Below are 20945 nucleotides of genomic sequence, written 5' to 3'. Positions count from 1 at the left end.
GTAATATTGGTTTATGTTTCTTAAAAGAGTGGTGAGGATGGCACGGGCTAAATGGCCAATTCCTGGAAAAATGTGATGACTATGTTTGAATCAAATTTTCTAAAAAATTTGTTTCAGTTTTGCTAATATCGAGCTTGTTTGTTCATGTTCGCTGTTTCGTGCTTATAACTTATATAATTGTCATTTTCCTTGAAGTGTGTGAATTAAGCAAACGCTAGTTCACATTCATAATTGAAAGAAAAAATTCTTGCTATTTTCTTAACGCGGTATCGACCTCATTTGTCTGGAATTATTTAGACTAACGATACCCCGACAAGTCACTCTACAGTGACCTATTTAATTCGAACTCCTCACTTGGTAAAAATCGATGAAATATTATATGATCCATAGTTGCTAGAACATTTCAAACTTTAAAAGTTCATGCTCTAAGTAGGAACAATTTTACTTAATAAATAATGACAAGAAATTGATCCAATTTGATCTCCTTTGGTTTGACTACACGTAATTGAACTTCAGAGACAGGATACCATTCCAATGCTATTTCTACAAAGTCTACTCTTATATTTAGAACAGCATGACCTTTATTATCTTCATAAATCACAAACTAAATCATATAAACGGAATTAATTGTCCGGGGCTGCGCTCAGACGTGGGTCGTAATCTATTTGGGGTGAATTATATGGCTTCAGTTCTTTATCGAAGGTTTTCACAACAACAAGACTAGGACAAAATATGTCAGGTACTCCTATGTCGAATCTTTGGATTCATTTTTCAGCTGATACAGATAAGAATCATGGTAGGTAAAGTTATCCTCTTTACACACTATGGAGGCGCATGGGGGTATGGAAATAGAGGCCCATGCTTTCATAATTTCGGTATGAGGTGGTGTAATGATACCTAATTCTGACTACCTTTTGCTCCAGGAAAAGACCCAATATTTAATTTGACAGGAGACTGTGGATCCTGGTGCCTTTCTTGAAGGTTTGACCGAAAAAATCCCGCCAGGATTGGTCCCGACGTCTTGCAAAACAACATTGCTCTAACAATTGAGCTACCCAGCAGCAATGTAGATATGTATATTTATTTATTTATTTATTTAGCTAATAATTGTAACATAAAATATAAATAAACAAAACTTTAGCTCGCCCCTGAAAGAGTAGAACTCGTGCTCATGGGCGGATTCCTGAATTGAAATTAAAAATTATCTAATGTAATTTGTATTATGTCTACTACGCAATAAGAATATACAAATTTAAATTTACAATTTTTAAATTTTTATAAAATCCATACATAACTTTTTAAATATATTACTATAACTATTAGAATTGACAAGATTAGAATATTTAAATATAAATTTGTTATATATTCTTGGGCCTAAATTACTACTATGATTAAATACTGTAGCACTGTTGCATTTTGGTTCAAACAATCTTAAAGAATTCGTACTTTTTGTTTGATAACTATGCGAATACAATTCAAAATTATTTAGATTTTTATGTATGAATTTTATTAATAGAATATAATAAATTTGTCTTATTTTAAGAACATTAAAGCCTAAAAATAATTTTTGAGATGGAAAATCAATAGGTTTATGAAGACATTTTAATTATTTTCTTCTGTCATAAATAAAGTGGATTAAAATTGGATTTAAATAAGCTACCCCATCCTATAATTCTATATATAATTACCGATTGAAATAAAGTTAAGTATATTGTGCGTAATAAACTTATTGACAAGTAATGCCTCAATAAATACTGTAAGCCTATCTGCTTCGGCTCCTCATTCAGTATTCTTTTCGAAGGTCTTCTTGCTCTTCTGTAACATTTGTTTTGTGTTTCATTTTTGTTTTAATCATTCAGCTTTCGTTCACTCTGAAAATATGCTGAGTGTGATTATTTTTGCTTTCAATCCTTCCAGAATTTTCAATTATTCTGAAAGTTCTCTTTTGGCTGAAAATGATGTATCCTATTATACCTACTAGAACAGCCCTGAGCAGAAGGTGAAGGAAAAAGGAAAGGAAATACCCCCATGTCCTTTCCGTTTCACCACTTTAGAAACGAACACCTACTAAAGCACTATGCATCAGTGGTGGATTTTAGGCGACCAGCGAGAGTCGAAAGCTATGGTGCATGCCTTATACAATCCGTTACTCAGTAATGGTTGCCTTCAGGTCTACTCGTATCGATCCGATACATAACTGTCTCTGCTGGGGAATGTGGAGTGGAGAGTTAAGGGGTAATCTGCAGTACCTCAATTGAGGCTTTAACGTCCAGGCCTGATCTAGAAACATTTTCTTCAGCTGCTCAGTGTGTTTCGGTTTTTTTTGGTCGAAGTTCCAAATTTTAATATTGTAAAGAATCAGAAAAGAATTGTACTTCTATTATGTAAGAATTTTGAGCTAATTCATCCATAGTTCTTTGAGTGTTTATCAATTCTTTCAAGATTTGTATGAATGTAGATGTTGCATGGGCTTACACAGAAATTCATGTTAATAATATGTAGTCTACAAGTCTCCATACGTATATATTTGATTCCGAATAATAAAAATACTGTTCAGAAACAGTTGAATGATGCTAGACGAACACAAAGGCCTGTGACTGAAATAAGAGCAATAGAAACAGTCAGAAATCTTCATCATGCACAGGATAAACGTGGTCAAACAATAATAAAGGACCTTTCTGAACTTGCTAAGAAAAAGAATAAAATTCAAATCATTGCAATGAACTACCACAGACATTACCTACCCCAAAGTTAACTATGAGTGCAGTTTTTTATTGCAGAAATGTTTGGACATATAACTTAGGGATACACGACTATTTCACAGGTCTACGTAGGGTACATGTTTCTCTGGAGCGAAAACAAGGCTAGAAAAGAAGCAGATGAGGTGGGAAGTTGCTTATTGTAAAAACTTGTAGATAGCTGATCTCAAATCTGAGTGTTTCAACCAATCATGGCTGTTTATCTCTACAATTTTATCACTTCCCTAGCATTTGTTTGTTTTTAACACTTCCCTAGCATTTCTGTTTTATCACTTCCCTAGCATTTGTCTGTTTTTATCACTTCCCTAGCATTCGTTTCTTTGTTTGCCAACATTTCAAAGTGCAAATTCCTTACGGTATTATAAAACTTGCTTTGCGATCGTCATTTGTTCCCGCATAGACAGTCAATTGAAAATGGCGGCTTCGTTCAAACGTTTTGGTGAAGCTGACATTGGTGAAATAGAATTTTAATAAGTGAATTAATACCTATTTTATTGTATTAGAGTACTTTATTTCTTTTAATCTTTACATACTTCTGTTTTTATCACCTCCCTACCATTTGTTTCTTTGTTTGCCAACATTTCAAACTGAAAATTCTTTACTATACCATAAAACATGCTTTGTGGTCGTCATTTGTTTACCGCATAGATAGTTAGCTGAAAATGGCGGCTCCACTCAAACGTTTTGGTGAAGCTAACATTAGTGAAATACAATTTCAGTAAGTTAATAAATATTTTATTGTATTAGAGTACTTTATTTCTTCTAATCTATATATACTTTCTTCTAGTCGTATAATAGTCAATTATCCCATTCGAGTTTTTATTTTCTCTAGATAAATCAAACCCTCTAGTAAGATTACGGTTTATAAAACGACTTGTGGTATTAAAGTCCATCGCAGTATCGCAATAATAGGCTATACTGTATACTTAAATAATATACCGTAAATTACTTTGAACTGACAATGCTAATTTTACTTTAACCTACCCTAATAATTAAATCACACATATGGGTCAATTAAACAGTGTTCATGGATTAGATAAGAAACATACAGAATATATATCACAGTTGAATGAACACTATTAAAATAAAACAACTATTAAAATTAATAAAATTCAGACATGTTTCGGAGACTGCCTCTCCATCCTCAGTGACTTTACCACGACGGCTGGTTCAGGTGATCGACCGCGTTGTAGCGTGGCTTAAAGGAGACTGATGGTCGATTACCTGAACCAGCCGTCGTGGTAAAGTCACTGAGGATGGAGAGGCAGTCTCCGAAACATGTCTGAATTTTATTAATTTTGATAATTATTTTATTTTAATAGTGTTCATACAACTGTGATATACATTCTGTATGTTTCTTTCCTACCCTAATAGACTTTGATTGAGCTTTCCTTATCGAAGGATTCTGTCTGCATCTTGTGGTGTATTGGCTAACATACGAGTTGAGAGATTATTTCCTCATACATCGATGTTCAAACCTCGTGAGGAAATGAGGACCAAAAATGTTTAATGAGTTATATTTTGTCTTTCGTTCCTAAAGTTATAAAAATCGTTAAAAATTCAGTAATTAAGTTTACATAAGCTTTTTATACACATTTTATTTTAATGTGTTTATTCGATATTCCATTGTCAATAATTTTTAAAATGTTAACGTTATGCAGTAATTCTAGTTGTGAAAAAAGTGAATTAGAATTAGAATTTCATTAAAAGGAAAACAAATTTGCAGCCAGATTGTGTAAATCATAATTGAATTTATGAGGAATTTATTTAACTCGAATATTTTATTATTTTGTCCGTATTCTCAACATCTTTTCATTACAGAGTAGAAAATATAGTAATAATGCTAGTTAAGTTGTAATGCTATCCACACCTATGGAGTAACGGTTAGTGCGTCTGGCCTCGAAACCAGGTGGCCCGGGTTCCATTCCAGGTCGGGGCAAGTTACCTGGTTGAGGTTTTTTCCGGGGTTTTGCCTCACCTAATATGAGCAAATGCTGGGTAACCTTCGGTGCTGGACCCCGGACTCATTTCACCGGCATTATCATCTTCATCTCATTCAGACGCTAAATAACCTAAGAGTAAAGCGTCGTAAAATAACCTACTAAAATAGGCCTAAATAAAAAAAAATAAGTTGAAATTATAAATTATTGTTCTGGTCTGTGTAACCGTTTCAATCTTATTATATGCTTGTTCAAGAATTAAAAATTATTTCAAGAAATCTCTAACAACAGAGGTCGTTGGTGTTCATTTATTAAATGGAGACCTAAAAACAGCCCTTTCAGAGTTACAAAATTTTCCCAAAATGTATTGAAAAAATTTACAATTCTGAGTAAAGCATGTTCAAATTAAAAAAAAATATATATATATATATATATATATATAATCATTATAACACAGACGAGTATCGAATACGGAATATTTTCTTACCAGGCTAACGCACTACCATTCATCTACCAAGGAGACACGGAGAGCACGAGTACAGTATAACGTCAGTTAGTTGGCATGTATATTATATCTAATGCGCGTTTCTCAATCAACAAGCATTTACATTATACGAAATGTATTATGTCAATATTCTAAATTTTGATGACGATGTCCGTTCTTGTATATCATAACATCAAGATTAGCTTTAATTGTACAGGGACATCATTTTAATTTTACTTCAATTTTTATTGTACCTGAGTTTTTGAATGTACTTCACTCCCACCCCCTCTACTACTAAACTTCCAATCGTTCTCCACACAGAACCGAGGCCGCGTATGCAGTAATGAGTTAGTGAGTATAGTACGTTCCAGAAATATGTTATCGTTTTCCAGTGACGAAAGAGCTTTCAATATGGAATCATATTTTCGCACAGGTACTGTCGTCCGTTTTCCTACGTCGCATCCCGGTTTCCCCCACCCGCTTCTGTTCGCCCCTCTGTAAAGTCTTGTAGCTGGGCTGTCTTAGCTCTTTTCTGATAACATTAATTTCTGTTAGGAATTGGACGTCAACGTAATATTATACAACTGTTTAAAATAACTTAAAAGGACGTCGTTAAGTAATTAACTGTCACGTGATTCCCCCCCCCCCTTTCTGCGACCCTGCGACAAAACCACTTGAACGGACAGTAGATAGCTTTTCTGAGTAATTTTATCTTTTCGGATCGGGCAGAAGTGAAGATTAAATTTACAGTACGTAAGGTACTCTTTTATAGAGTAGGTAGAGAATTATTTCAACATGAGTTACTCGTACGAAGGACGAAACTGGTAATTGGAATTAGGTGCAATAGTCTATAGTGCGATAATATGCACAAAAGAACTGAAGCCTGCATCGAAATGAACGGCCATCATTTTCAAAAATGTGTTTAAATATCCATATTATGATTATTTTTCAATTTAACTTCATTCTCTATATTGTACACTAATGTGCTGTAACAGTACAATATACACTGCATAATTAATACATCCGAATGGTTAGCTCAATTCGTGAGTAAAAACACTAAGTGTTAATACTGTACTGTATTTTAATTAAACAAAAACCTACTGAAAATTATCAAACTCAAAATTGCGATATTTCGTAGTTTACGTAAATGGATGAACTACTTTTCTTCCCTCCTATACCTAGTAAAGTGATTTGTTTGTATATTACGCCAGTATCATCGAACTCCAGTCTTGGAAGGGGAGCAAGAGGTGTTTCCGGTTCTTGACCTTTAATCCAAAAGATATAGACAGGTTAATATTAAAAATGTTAGTAAAAATAAAATTATGTCCCTGTATTATTGTGCTTTATATGATTGCTGAATTTATGCCGACAACTGTACCGTTTTGTACCCAGTTAAAAAACACGACCGGCTACTTTGTTTCTATGACTGTACGTGTCATTAGAAAATAGATAAAATACGACCATCGATAAAATGGTAGTATGCAACTTTAATATTACGTTACAGACATTGAACGCTCGGACAATGCGCGCAGAGCAAAGTTATTAGCTATCATGTACGCATGTCGAAGACGATAGGCAACATTGCATGCCGGTTAGAATGACACAACTGGATAGGCGTATTGACTATTTTATTTATGTAACGACATTAAAGGCCGATTTCACTAAGCTTAGTTAACATTAATTATCACTTAAAGTCTTTATAATTGACATTTAAATGGACATTGCATTTCACGAACACAAATTGGATTTTAAGCTCTCATTAAACTACATTTAAGTTAATTGGTCAATATTTGGTCATTTACATAATTAATTCTGCATTAACGTCAATAATTTTCATCATGGTGAGGAGGATGATGAACTTGATATTTGAAAATGATGATTTCTTACCAAGACGGTCGATGCTAATTTCCGAAAGGAGAGATTATTTTAATACAATGGACGAAAAAGATTTGCAAATGCGGTTTAGGCTAAACAAAACATAAGCGTTGTATATTTTCAATAGCACAGAAGGTAATTTAGCTTTTCCAAATTATAGTTAAGTACTTCATAATAATATTGAAATTAAACATTTATTGAAGAAACATGTAATCAATCTTCTGTTGCCTACACTACGACAACTAAAATAATATGATTAGCATATTTATCATGTGGGCTTAGCATTACATTTGAAGACATTGAAATAGCGCGAATTCATGAAGTCCTCCCATTTTGCTTGTTGCATAATATCACAGTCTACTATATACAGTCACGAAGCTTGAGTTTTGAGGGTGCTAGAAACAATAGACTGTGACGGTTCTATTTTGCATTGCCTGTAATGAGGCGATATTAGCGATCCTAGTGGTGAGCAACTATCTAATGTTTGCATATTTACTACGTATTGAGCTTCGCGACTGTATATACTAGACTGTGATAATATTTCCTTGCATCTACTTTCATATTATCCTGTTGTGTCTTCAATGTTGCTAAAGAAATTGGTTTGAGGTTTTCTTGCATTGAAATCTCTTGATGTTTATTTCCAACTTTTCTTCTTCCTCTGTTTATAGTGGCAGTTTATTATCGTAATATAACAAATTAACTTATTAAAAAGTCACTCCTTACATTAACAAGACACATGACCTTCGAACTTACGACTTCATTACAGTCTAGAACATAGTTACATATTTTTTTTCTTCACATTCAGCAATTTATTGATAAAGTTCCAAAACAAATATGTTTTCTGCCTTTTCGTATTTTAGTGTAAATTCAAATAATAATGCACTAATATTGTTCATGTCCAGCTGTCAAAACAATTGGGCACAGAGACATTAGTGTAGATTTTAGGAAGTCAGAGGTTGTGGAAAAGTGCATGTTATTCACTTAAAATAGATTTTGGTGTTCTGTGTTTCTTGTAGAAATTTGCATTGTATTGGCCAAGACGCTTGATGAATGGATTTTCACTTGAATTTGCACTGTTATAAAACTTCTTAAACTTGTTCACGTAATGAGTCTTTCAGAAATGTCATGTCCAAATCAAATTGTATTTGTGCACTTGTTGTGTACCAGTCTGAATTATGTAATATTCGGAGCACTTTATTTTGAACAATTTGAAGAGGTTGAAAGACTGTTTTTGGAATATAACACCAAGCTGGGGCAACGTAAGTTAGGATGGGTAAAATCAGCATTTTGTAGAGCATAACTTTTCTTCTTAGACTGAGAACAGGAGATTTGAACAGGGGGTAAAGATGAGATATTTTAAGAGAGCTGTTAGTTGTTATAGCTTTTATGTGCTTGTGCCATAACAACTTGTTATCAAGAGTAATACCAAGATATTTTACATGGTCACTGTATTGAATTTCTTGATTGCATATTTTTATTTTGTCACGAGGTCTTTTTAAACACTTGGAGAAAATTATTGACTGGCATTTTTCTGGATTTAAAGAAATACGCCATTCTATAAGCCATTCCAAACCAAAAATGTATTTAAAAATAGGCTTAAGGACTTTACTAATAGACGGTAATTATACACAGTATATAAAGGGTGTAGATGATATGTTGTTATTGAAGTGTTGTATCAGTGAAGAATTATGTTGTATCAGTGAAGTGTGTTGTGTCAGTGAAGTGTGTAGTGTAAGTGAAACGTGTTCCTGTCAGTGAAGCTTTATAGTTTATAGTGACAGTGCAAAGTATTTGAACAGTGAAATGTTTTTGAAGTGTTAGTGAAATCAGGCTAGAATCAGTGAAATGTGTCGTAGTTCCAGTGCAGTGAGTGAATTGACAGCGAAATGAGTGTAATGTTGAAAGATACTTGTGCAGATATGAACATATCATACTCGTGGGTTTTAGTTCGATCTTAGGTTTAAGATACAAATTAGATTTATTTCAAATGTTATTTTAAGTGATCGTTTCATTTAATTTAGGATATTCCCTGTTATTATTATTATTATTATTATTATTATTAATATTAATATTATCATCATTATTATAAATTATTGTTAGTATTAATTATTAGTATTATTATTAATTGTACTTTTAATTAATAAGTTTATTATTGTCATTATTGAGTGTATTTAGTTACCACTGCCACCGGATACATACCCATTGCAGTGTGAATAAATACATACATACATTCTTCTAATATAAGTACATGGTTTTGAACTGCAGAGACAGCATATTGAGGACTTAATTTAACACTATATATAACTGTGTCATGAGCGTACAGAAGTGTTTTAGTTTTGAGAGTAGTCGGAATGTCTGAAGTGTAGAGACAGTACAATATAGGACCAAGCACAGAGCCTTGTGGAACTCCAGCTTCTGCTATATAAATGGAAGATAGTTGGCCATCTATGAGTTGAACTTTAGTTGCTAGCCACTAGGATCGCTACTATCGCACAGTCTATTGTTCATAGTACTCCCAGTTGCTAACCGCTTGGAGCACTGTATCGCGAGAAATGCAACCTCAAGCTTCGTGACTGTATGTACTAGACTGTGATTTTATTATGATCCCGAAGGTCGTTATGACTTAATTGGGAATTAGACTAATTGGCTTTATTTTAAATGCGTATTAATTTGGTGAAATGCAAAATAATTATGTATGATTTAACTTCCGTATTGAAGTTAAATTACAATTAGTTAATTGTGGATTAGTAACATATTGGTGAAATCGGCTCTGAACCAAATAACTTCACAAAATAATTTCAGTGTCGGTAACAATTCAACGATGGCACGGGGGTTCGTAAAACCTCTTTTAAAATTGAGTACTGAGCCTTTCCCCGGGACTAAAAATTGCACTTCATTCTAATACCGAGATCATATAACCATGGAGCTCTGGTTCCAAACTACCCACGCGCTCTTATGAGGTCTCAATGAGAAGCGGCTGAATAATGTGCAACGTACTGACCTTTCCATTACGTTCAACTTTCCTCGAATTTACAACCATTTTATTTATAAAGCATGCTCGCTTCTTCTGCACGAGTAGCAATGTCACCGGTTATTACAGTTTCTTCAACACAATCATTTTCTTGATTCTTCTTGTGTGGCACTTATAACAACAATTTCTTCACGTCTCAAAACACCATAAGCCAATTGAGTATTATTTTAAGCTAAACCGATTTATAATTTCCTTCAATTTATTCTGTATCTCCAACAGATAAATAACTTACTACTTTGTTATCGAAATAATGACTATAAATCAATTTAAACCATTTTATTTATTGGAAAGTATTACCAGTGCCGAAACTTACACCCCCGCAGATCCCGCGTTGCGGGAGACCCCCGAGGCCAGGGAGATCCGAAAACGTTAAGTGGTTACTATTTGGAAATTACTTCGAATTACAGTTCAAGGCCCACATTATGTATTTTTCATAACGCATAGCCACTCTTTTACTCTCTGGCATATGGGAATCTGTGGTAATTACCACCATCACTGGACCCGAGGATGCGCATACGATGATCCAACTGGCAGTACTTCGCATCATATGCGCCCGTCCATTGCCTCAGTAGACTCTCCCACAACCACACTGCAGTGTCGCCAACGTTGAAAATGTGACAGGGTGATTTTTGTGGATGGAGACATTGTTTCTCATGATGTATTTTTATGTCATCAGGTTTCCAGCCGTAGTTACAGCATATTGAAATAAAGCAGTTTTTTATATTGGGAATAGAGCTGAAGATGATGCGAGAAACGTGGCAGGAGTCAAAAGAAGGGCCGAACAATACCCAAATGAAATTCCTGCATTTTTCTGGATGCAGAAATAAAGATTATAGCGTAAATTTTGTCAGCGAAAATTTTTGTCATTCCATTAGCACTGCACTTCTCAAATAATAGCCTGCAGTTGTAATAAGGGAAAGAAATTCAGGCCACTGAAGGTTAGGAAATAGTACTAAATTTACCATAAAAATTATTATTACGTACTGTCAACAGGACATAAAATGTGCTCGATTTATATTTGCGTGCCAGCAACTATAGATTAAAATTGTACAATACCGAAGAGAGGTATGAATAGAGAAGTAGAAGATAATGTTATTTGAAATTTTCTTTATTTTCTTCTAAAATAAAATTTTTTGAATATCACTGAAATAAAGTCGCTTATGTACAGTATTCTGTAAAGGATATATATATATATATATATATATATATACATATATTTTCTACAATGGACCATAAAATAAATATTGTGGACTAAGAAATATGTACTAATAATATATAAAATGGACAAAAATATATGAGGACATTTCAGGATGGTGGACGAAACCATATAGTGGACGATTTTTATAAGTTGACGTAATAGGTGGACAAAATTATTATGGACATAAAATTACTGTGGACTGAAATCTCAACTGGACGAACTTTTCTGATGGACGTAAATTCTGTGGACGAAATGTCACGGACAATCAGTCTGGGAATCATCTCTACAATTATGGTCATATCCAGCGGATAGATGGCCCAGGACGTTAATAAACTGATCTCCACATGGACGTAGGAAAAAAGGACATCCAAGATTTAAATGGAGAGAAAATATTAAAAAGGTTATGGAATCCAGAGGACTATATGAAGACCTGTGGAAAGATAGATGAGAATGGAGAAGGGAATTACAAGGCAACCGTTAATAAGTGGAATCGCTTTTAAAAGTAAGTTTTTTTTAGTAGGTTATTTTACGACGCTTTATCAACATCTAAGGTTATTTAGCGTCTGAATGAGGTGAAGGTGATAATGCCGGTGAAATGAATCCGGGGTCCAACACCGAAAGTTATCCAGCATTTGCTCAAATTGGTTTGAGGGAAAACCCCGGAAAAAACCTCAACCAGGTAACTTGCCCCGACCGAGAATCGAACCCGGGCCACCTGGTTTCGCGGCCAGACGCGCTAACCAAAAGTAAGTTAGTTTCAATTAAAACGACAGAAAGTTGTATAGTATGAAATTTATACTTTGCGTGATTTCGAAGGGTTGCTGGAAGAACACTTAAACACAAGTCAAACTATCCTGAAATATTTAACCGTTTGAATGCTCTAGAATAGAACAATGCTGATGATACGTCAAAGGAATTCCCTTCTAACGACTTCTAACACTGGAAGGGAAAGGAGGATTGAATAGTGTAAGGTCGTCATCGTCTTCAAAATTTGTGCATTCTGATGTAAGAATATTAATTCGTTCAATTTGAATGAAAGATAATCCAATCTTATGGTCCAGTTCTTTGTTCCTAATAGATGGATTTATTCAGCAATATTATGCATACAAATGCACTATATTATCATAATTTTCTCTTAAATCCTATGCACGGGTCTTTTGACCGTACGTGCTTTACAAAACAAGTTCTACTTCGTAGATTTCATCCTCCTCACCTATGATTAGATCCAATCACTCAAGTATGTTGCTGATATCGTCTGCGATTTTGAATTAATTTTATGTCTTGTTTATATTGATATAAATTAGTTTTAAATTACGTTGTATAGATCCAGAAACAAAATTTGGGCCATCTAAATTTTCCGAGTTCAAGTTATAACATATTGCGTTATACTGCGTATGCTCAGTAAGCACTGAGTATGCGCAATATGTTTTAACTTGAACTCGGAAAATTTAGATGGCCCAAATTTTGTTTCTGGATCTCTACAGTCCTTCATTGCTTAATAAATATTAGGAAAGGCCCTAAACCGAAAAACACTTTGAATTTGAACAGATCAAGAATTAAGGTTTACAGGTTTAAATGGTAACATATTATTAATAGTATAGCTCACAAATGAAACATATTATATCTACTGTTATGGCAGTCTTACTGAATTCACTGATTACAAAGAGAGAAAATCCAACTGCATTTTTTGAATATCCATCATCTGTAGGGTAAAAAAAGTTTCATAATATTAGATGTTTTAAAGTTTTATATTTTCGCCAAGATTTTTAAATATATTTCCACAATGTCTCATTATTTTCTCTAGAAGTTCCATAATGATAAAAGTAAAGAAGACTGCGGAGACCCATAAAAGGCTACATTCCTAACTAAAACTATTGATTTATGGTTCGAAAAAATTTAAAATTGATTATGCACTCATTTTTTTTTCATTGTTTGAACTTTGAGGTATTTCAATGTATTGGAATTTACGCTTTAATGCTAAATACCTCAGGTCGTTCACTGTAATATGCAGTATTAAGAAGCGATGAACATTTACCAGATGATAAATATATAGTAAAAATAAAAGTAAATCCATGGCGCTACAGTCCATGAAGGGCCAAGACGGACCAGTCGACTGCTGGACTCACGTCCACATGCCGAAGCAGAGGTGGACGATCATCCAACCAGAATGGAGGTATCGTGTGGTTAGCACGATGACCCCCAGCCGTTATAGCTGGTTTGCGAAACCGGATTTTCGCTACCTGTCGTAGCTCCCCAAATGCATCACGATGCTGGGTGGGCACCGGTCTCATACACTGGCCGAAATTTTATGAGAAAATTTCTTCCCGCATGAACCAGCGCGCATTACGTAACGCGAGCCCTAGGCAGGATGCCTTATACTACGACGCCACGGCGCGGAAGATGATAAATATATACAATAAGAAAAATTTCAGTGCATCATTGTTAAAATTACTTTCACACTGTAGGCCTACAATCAATGGACTTGAAAACTAATTGTGTTTCAGGAAACACCGATATCGCTAGAAAGGCCAACAGATGCTGACGCAACTTTAAAATTGCTTTATTTAATTATTTAGGCCTATTATGTCATTGTTTCCACTCACTAAACCTCATAGTAATAGTACTATACATACACTCATATATATCACTGGTATCGTTGTGAATATATAAATAAATAAATGAATGAATGAATAAATAAATATGTATATATAATTTGAATCTTGAACTTAATTAGTTAATGATCACTATAATTTCAACATATTTTATAGAAAACCTAAATTTGTAAAACAAAGAGGAAAAAAGAAATTCCATTATCAATTTTGATAATGTTCTCAGGAAATACACCTAGCAATAATAATAATAATAATAATAATAATAATAATAATAATAATAATAATAATAATAATAATAATAATGATTTATTTTAGGTGGCACAGTTAAGGCCGTAAGGCCTTCTCTTCCATTCAACCAGCAAAAATTATATATACATATCCATGAACTTACAAAGAATTCAACAATTTGATTTAGAAGAGAGTTACATGCATACAATAGTTATTTACGAATTAAACAACAAAATACTATGAACTATTAATTAAACACTGAAATAAACTGTGTAGCAGAATTAAGCTAAAATACATAGAATGTTAATATATTTAAAATAATATTAGATAATAGAAAGAGATTATTATGAGACAATTTTGAAAATACAGCACTATCAGGGTGATGACTAAAGAAAGAAGTAACAATGTGGTCAGTGATAGTTTAAATCAGTATGATTGGGGAGTGAAATGCTAATAAGGTTTTCTTTTAAGCTGTTTTTAAAGGTGTTTATTGTCTTGCAGCCCCTAATACTTTGTGACAAGGAATTCCATTGACGCGAGGTGGATACTGTAAAAGATGATGAATAACAAGATGTTCTATGAAGAGGTATACTTAGCGTGCCACAGATAAGTGATCTGGTATTTATGACGTGGTTAGAGTATAGATAAGAGAAACGAGACGAAAGGTAATTTGGTGTTGAGGTGTGCAGAATTCGAAAGAGTAAAGACAAAGAGTGTAAATTTCTGTGTTCTTTAAGTCGGAGCCACGAAAGACTTGCGAAGGACGGTGATATGTGATCATATCGTCGGATGTTGCACACGTATCTGACGCACATATTCTGAGCTCGCTGTAACTTGACTGACAGTTCAGAACTTAGATCACTTAACAAAACGTCACAATAATCGAAGTGCGGCATTACTAGGGTTTGTACTAGGGTAAGTTTTATTTGCTGGGGCAAGAAGTTTCTCAAGCGACTCAAACAGTGAATGGAGGAACAGATTTTTTTTTATCGTTTCTTTAACTTGAAAATTCCAACTTAGATTATTATCAAAAAAGAAGCCAAGATTTTTTATGACAGATATGACAGCAGAATATCTCAACACACTTTACTGGTACCAAGATCGAAGCTGAAGAGTTGTTAACAATCGAGCGCTAAGTAATAGGGCTTATGTGGGGAATAGTACACTTCAGAAATAAAAGTATTTTCTGGGTTTTTATTACTAACATTTCTTTTTCTATTGCAGCTTCGTTACACTCAATGCCATGTAGATTATTTGTAAGATTAACTTATTATTTGAGTAGAAGTGCAGTTATGATAGAATGACAAACTTTCGCTGACAAAATAGACGCCATAATCTTTAATTATACATCCAGAAAAAGCAAGAAAAATATTTTATGAAACCAAAAGAGAATGATAGATATTTCTGATGTTGTATCATCAAGGGTAACAAAATCATTGAAAATTCATCCACAGCAATTAATAATAATAATAATAATAATAATAATAATAATAATAATAATAATAATAAAAATAATAATAATGAACTCTATGATATTGTGTAAATGGCGTTTCTAAAACCCAAACAAAAGGCTATGTTCCTATAAACAGACTAAACAAAATAAATACAATCCTCTTCGCAGATGACCAGATTCTATTAGCCACTTCAGAAGATGATCTCCAAAAGTCAATATATTCATTAAACACAGTTGCAAAAGACTATAATATGAGCATTTCTATAGAAAAGTCAAAAGTTATGGCGTTTAAAGGTAAATATTCAATAAGAAGTAAGATCTGTATTGAAAACAGAATTCTAAAACAAGTGAATACATTTAACTATTTTTAGGGTACTGTCTTTCATATAAAAAAGAAAGGATATCGATTCTAAAATAGCTAATTTTGTAAAGGTTTTCAGCATTATCAATTCAGTTTTCAAACGTAATTTGGTACAGAAACATACAAGATTAAAGATGTACAACATTTTACCACGACCTACTTTAGTCCATGGATCAGAAACCTGCACTTTGACAAAAAAAGATGTTCAACGTATAACTACCAACGAAATGAAATTCATGAGAAAAACAGCGCGATACACACTTTGGGGTAGAAAACGAAATACAGAAATTTTGGAAGAATTGAACGTCCAATCTATATTAAATTTTCTTCAAATCTATAGAATTAATTGGAAACAGCATGTTGAGAAAATGCCAACAGAAAGATGGTCAAAGACAGTGCTACATTGCCGCCCTCCTGGACAACGATCTGTTGAAAGACAATTAAAAAGAAGGCATGAGACCATTGAGACCGCATCAGACCACTAGGTCTAGTGCTTGAATTGAACGATGATGATGCTGATTAGGGTCTATTATTGTTATTCTTTTAACTTCTTTAAAAATAATTTTTTAGTTGTTTCATCCTCAATTAAAAATATCAAACTAACACTGGTCACAAGAAGCAGGATTCCTCGAGCGTCTAGTTTGCATGATGTAAAGCCATCCGTAACGCAGTATAAACATAAATATATTATTAATTGTTTACCGAAATTTACATGTAATATCCTTAAATATTTTAAAATTCCCTTTTATGAGATTCTGAAGATTGTGATGGAATTTCTGAAGGCCTCTCTTCAAATTCTACACTATCATTCATATGCTAACACATAGATTTTTGTTTTAAATGTACAAAGCGAATAATTATTTCACTCATTTCATTTTTATTTAATTTTTATGCTTGTAATTCCGGATCCCAGTGGTCAATCTCACTTGAGGACAGATGATTTTCAATAAATATAAGTACTACGAAAGCTGCGTCAGTGTTGAAATCGCTTTTGAGGATATAATTGAGGTCAGTTTAATTTGTAACAAGAAACGTTGAGTCACAACGGAAGAAATATTGTTATTCTTTCTTTATAAGAGATTTTATATATAACGTTCACTCACCGTAATATTTTCTTGCTAAAGTAAATATATCACTGGGCCGAGAAAACATTTGTTGCAAAACCAATAGAGACTTACGTTGCATAGTGTTTATCTGCTGGCGATGGGGCGCGAGCTCATTGGAAGAAGCGACTGTCGTCGGGCGCACGTGTTTGACGTCTCTATCTGTGTCAGTGACTGTAAATAGCGCCGGCTTCCCCTCCCTGAATTCTTCGCGCGCGCGGGTCATTGGTTGACGCACCCCCTCGTCACCGCAGGGGAAGTTTTAAAGTTTTTTTTATAATTAATTTCGATAAGCTGGTGACTTGCATTTGACTAGGCTTTGGTCAGGGGTTCGATTGAAGGTCGCGATTGACGTGTTTGCCTCCTATTCGACGGTATATCCGATCGAATCTAAGAAATGACCCTACCCCAGTTTTGCAGTACATTTGCGCCCCCTTAGCTCGGTGACTTGATGAAAGTATAATAACTATGGCACGTGACTCTGCTATAAGCATGTGGTGTCGTTTCACAATACTTCAGTACAATGTCACGGTCAGAAAATTCGATTTATATCGTGAAATGTCTTACAGTCACGCTGGAATTTTCTTTTTATGCTTTCCGGAAGACTCGGAGACACTATGGGTGGCAAAAACGCATTTTATAACTTCGTTAAGCACTATTGGTCCTGTAAGTGTTCATTTAGCATCAGTAAGCGTTGCAAGAATGATCTTTTTAAGGGAATATACAAGGTGGTTCATGAGTAGGGACCGAATTTTTATGTAATATCAAGTTGTGAAATATGTACATATTTATGTAAGAAAAATATGCTGAATATGTAAAATCATGAAATAGTAATATACGTTACAAGAGCGGTATGTTGACGTTTTCATGTTCCAGGAAAAGATTGAAAAAGCGAAACGTAGTTGAGCTTTTTTAATTTCCGAGAACATGAAAACAAACATACCGCTCGTATATCGTACATTATTTTGTGCGAAGATCGTTTATTACATACCTGAAAGACGAATTTCTAATTAGTTGCAATGAAATCTCCATGTTGGTTTCTGTTTAATGACGGCAACTTCGGAACACCAAAATATCTTTCTTCAACATTGTTGCTATAAAATGTTTTCTGTGTTTACTATACTCCAGCAGGCCGTGACATACGTCTGTCTTTTTTCCCCCCAGTCTATAAATGCGAACTTAAAACAAACGGTAAGGTTATGTAATGATTTATTTTTCATTTTAATATTTTAACAATATTATTTATATAACATATTGCAGTAATAACATCCGCATTTGGAATCTTGTTGATTTTTTTACGGCTTCTTTAATGTTACTTGTATCAGGAATGCAATAAGTTTCGTGGAGTAGTAGAGAGTACTTAATTTTTGCAAATATTTAAAAACAATAATTAACATTGCAATTTAGGTGAAATTACAGTGGTAAGTTTCCAATTTATAATTATTACTATGTTAAACGTCTCTAAAAAATAATATGTTAAAAGCCTAAAGCAGTAAAATGAATGTCGCGCTTAAGCGGTAAGAAGAGGGAAATTGTTATGTGTGTTCCGTTGGGAATACTGAATGTGGTATTTCACACTTACCGCGTATTGGTTCTGTGCGGAAAACAAGCAAATACGCACGATCTCGCACAAATATTTAATATCAATATCTGGCAGGTATAGGATAGGTAAGACTCTCCAGTTGTGATTTCATAGAGCACCAGACTTTTTTACCGCACAGTTGACACATTACTATTTTTCCATCTGTAGTGTAAACTTCGTCCATTGCAATTCATGATTTTATTTTTGTCATTAGGGTTGAAGATACAGGGGCCATTTTAGTTAGTTAAAAGCAGTAGATAAACTCATTTGCATTTTATAGGTAAGATATTGAAGTACTAAAACCAGAGAACTGAGTGAAATGAATGATATAACCAGGGAACGGATTTATATGGACTAAAAATATATGAAATATGTAAATATATATGTAGTTATTTTTACCAAAATATGGAATTAAATATGGATTTTTACCAAAATATGGAATTAAATATGGACTTAAAATTATAAAAAAATGACTATGTACGTTAAATATTGGTACATTTTAATCAAACTAAACAAAAAATATAATGGACGTACCTTATCTTCCAATGTAGTTTCAACAAAACACAATTTTTATTGTCTGTTACCATAACAATAGGTTACAAACATTTCTTTCAAGTGCTGAAAAGTGAATCTTCTTCTATTGTCTCTGAGGATAGATTTATACTGACTAAAAGAGCGTTCGACGTCACAAGAAGTAACTGGTACATAATTCAATTTCACAATGTCTGCTGGGGATAAGTCCAAGTTAATCTTCACTGTTGATTCACCACTCATCACAGCAACAACCTTTTGTAGTTCTTCATATCCAGGGTTTTTTGAAAGTACAGTGTCCACCTTAGCTCTTACTGCATCTGCAACTTTACCTCTACCACGATTCAGTTGTTCCACAGTACTATTTATAATTTCAAAACTTTCAGATAGTGAAAGGTGCCTATTTTGGAGACTTTTGAGCGTTTTTATGATGCATGAAAATGTATGCTGAATGTGAGCTAAGTCATTCTTCACACTTATGTCACAGGTAACTGTTTTCGCAGTATCAATTGAGACTGCATCTTCAGAGTCCAATGCAAGGAGAACATTGTTAATAGAGTCTATATGTTCGGCATAATATTCAACTGCTTCTAGCCATGTACCCCATCTAGTTAAAATTGGCTTTGGTGGCAATGGAATTTCAGGGTACATTTCTTTCAACACGTTAACTCTACTGGGAGCTTTGAGAAATACTTTTTTCACTGATGAAATCAACAAATCTACTTTAGGGAAATTGTCTCTGACCACTTCTGCCACACGATGAAATGCATGCGCCACACAAGTAAAATGAGTCAATTTAGGATATACAACAGATAATGCTTGTCCAGCTTTGACCATATAAGGGGCAGCATCGCTAATAAAGAATAACACATTATCGTACATAATACCCTTTGGCCACAGGATACCCATAGCTTCGTTGAACAGTTTAACTATAGTTTTGTTATTGCACTTTTCTAGAACATCACAATGTAAAAGAATTCGTTCAGAATATTGTTCACTTAACAAACCGATAACTACATTACCAACAAGTCTACCTTCTTTGTCGGGAGTCTCATCAATGGAAACCCAAATTGAACTATCTTTAATTTCATCTCTTATCTTCTGTATTGTCTCATCGTAGATGGATGGAGCATACGTCTTCCTAAGTGTTGACTCATCCGGGATTGTATGTTGAGTATATTTTTCAAGGAATTCCCTGAAGACCTTATTCTTTAGTTTGTAGAGAGGAATATCAGCAGAGATGAGAGAACGGCACAGGTCGATGTTAAACTCAGATCTTACATTCGATGTTGTTGGTTGTGTTAAAAACAATTGTCTCTGCTTGGAATTTAGTTGTTTGTTGGCCTGATGTTTACTAGTTGTAATGTGTTGTTGCACCAGGAACTTTTGTGTAGATGATACTGCACACTGACACAAATTACAAAATAATATTTTATTGTCAGTTGATAAACCATCTTCTTTAAATTCTGAAATGTAACTTGTTAGTTTTGATTTTAAATTGACTGAATGACGTACTTTTGGCATATTTACCGTCTTTATAGTATGATTTACAAAACTGAACCTATGTGTACTCTGACTGGCATTTAACTGTTGAGCTGCACAACTGAAGTCTGTTAAAAATTTTAAATTAAATTAATACAGTTTTGTAACTTACTTTCCCATTGTTGATAGGACTGCTAATTTTCAAATAACTCTGATGTTAAAGGGATTACTGAACATGTGTTTAAATCTCTATTGTTGAAATGTATTTTTAAAAGTTAATGGAATTTTGTTTTGTTTTATTGTTAA

General features: G+C 33.8%; 1 protein-coding gene across 1 annotated transcript in view; it reads right to left on the bottom strand.

The window, feature by feature from the left end:
• The window catches only part of LOC138708554 (uncharacterized), a 91983-nt gene that overhangs the window by 37273 nt on the left and 33765 nt on the right, over positions 1-20945 (bottom strand). Inside the window, exon 12 of the mRNA XM_069838669.1 lies at positions 17120-17285. Coding sequence (XP_069694770.1) covers positions 17120-17285 — 166 coding nt within the window. The remainder of the gene's footprint in view (positions 1-17119; positions 17286-20945) is intronic.

This window comes from Periplaneta americana, chromosome 11, assembly GCF_040183065.1.
Source record: "Periplaneta americana isolate PAMFEO1 chromosome 11, P.americana_PAMFEO1_priV1, whole genome shotgun sequence".
Taxonomy (NCBI): domain Eukaryota; kingdom Metazoa; phylum Arthropoda; class Insecta; order Blattodea; family Blattidae; genus Periplaneta; species Periplaneta americana.
This window is presented reverse-complemented; position numbering and strand designations above follow the sequence as displayed.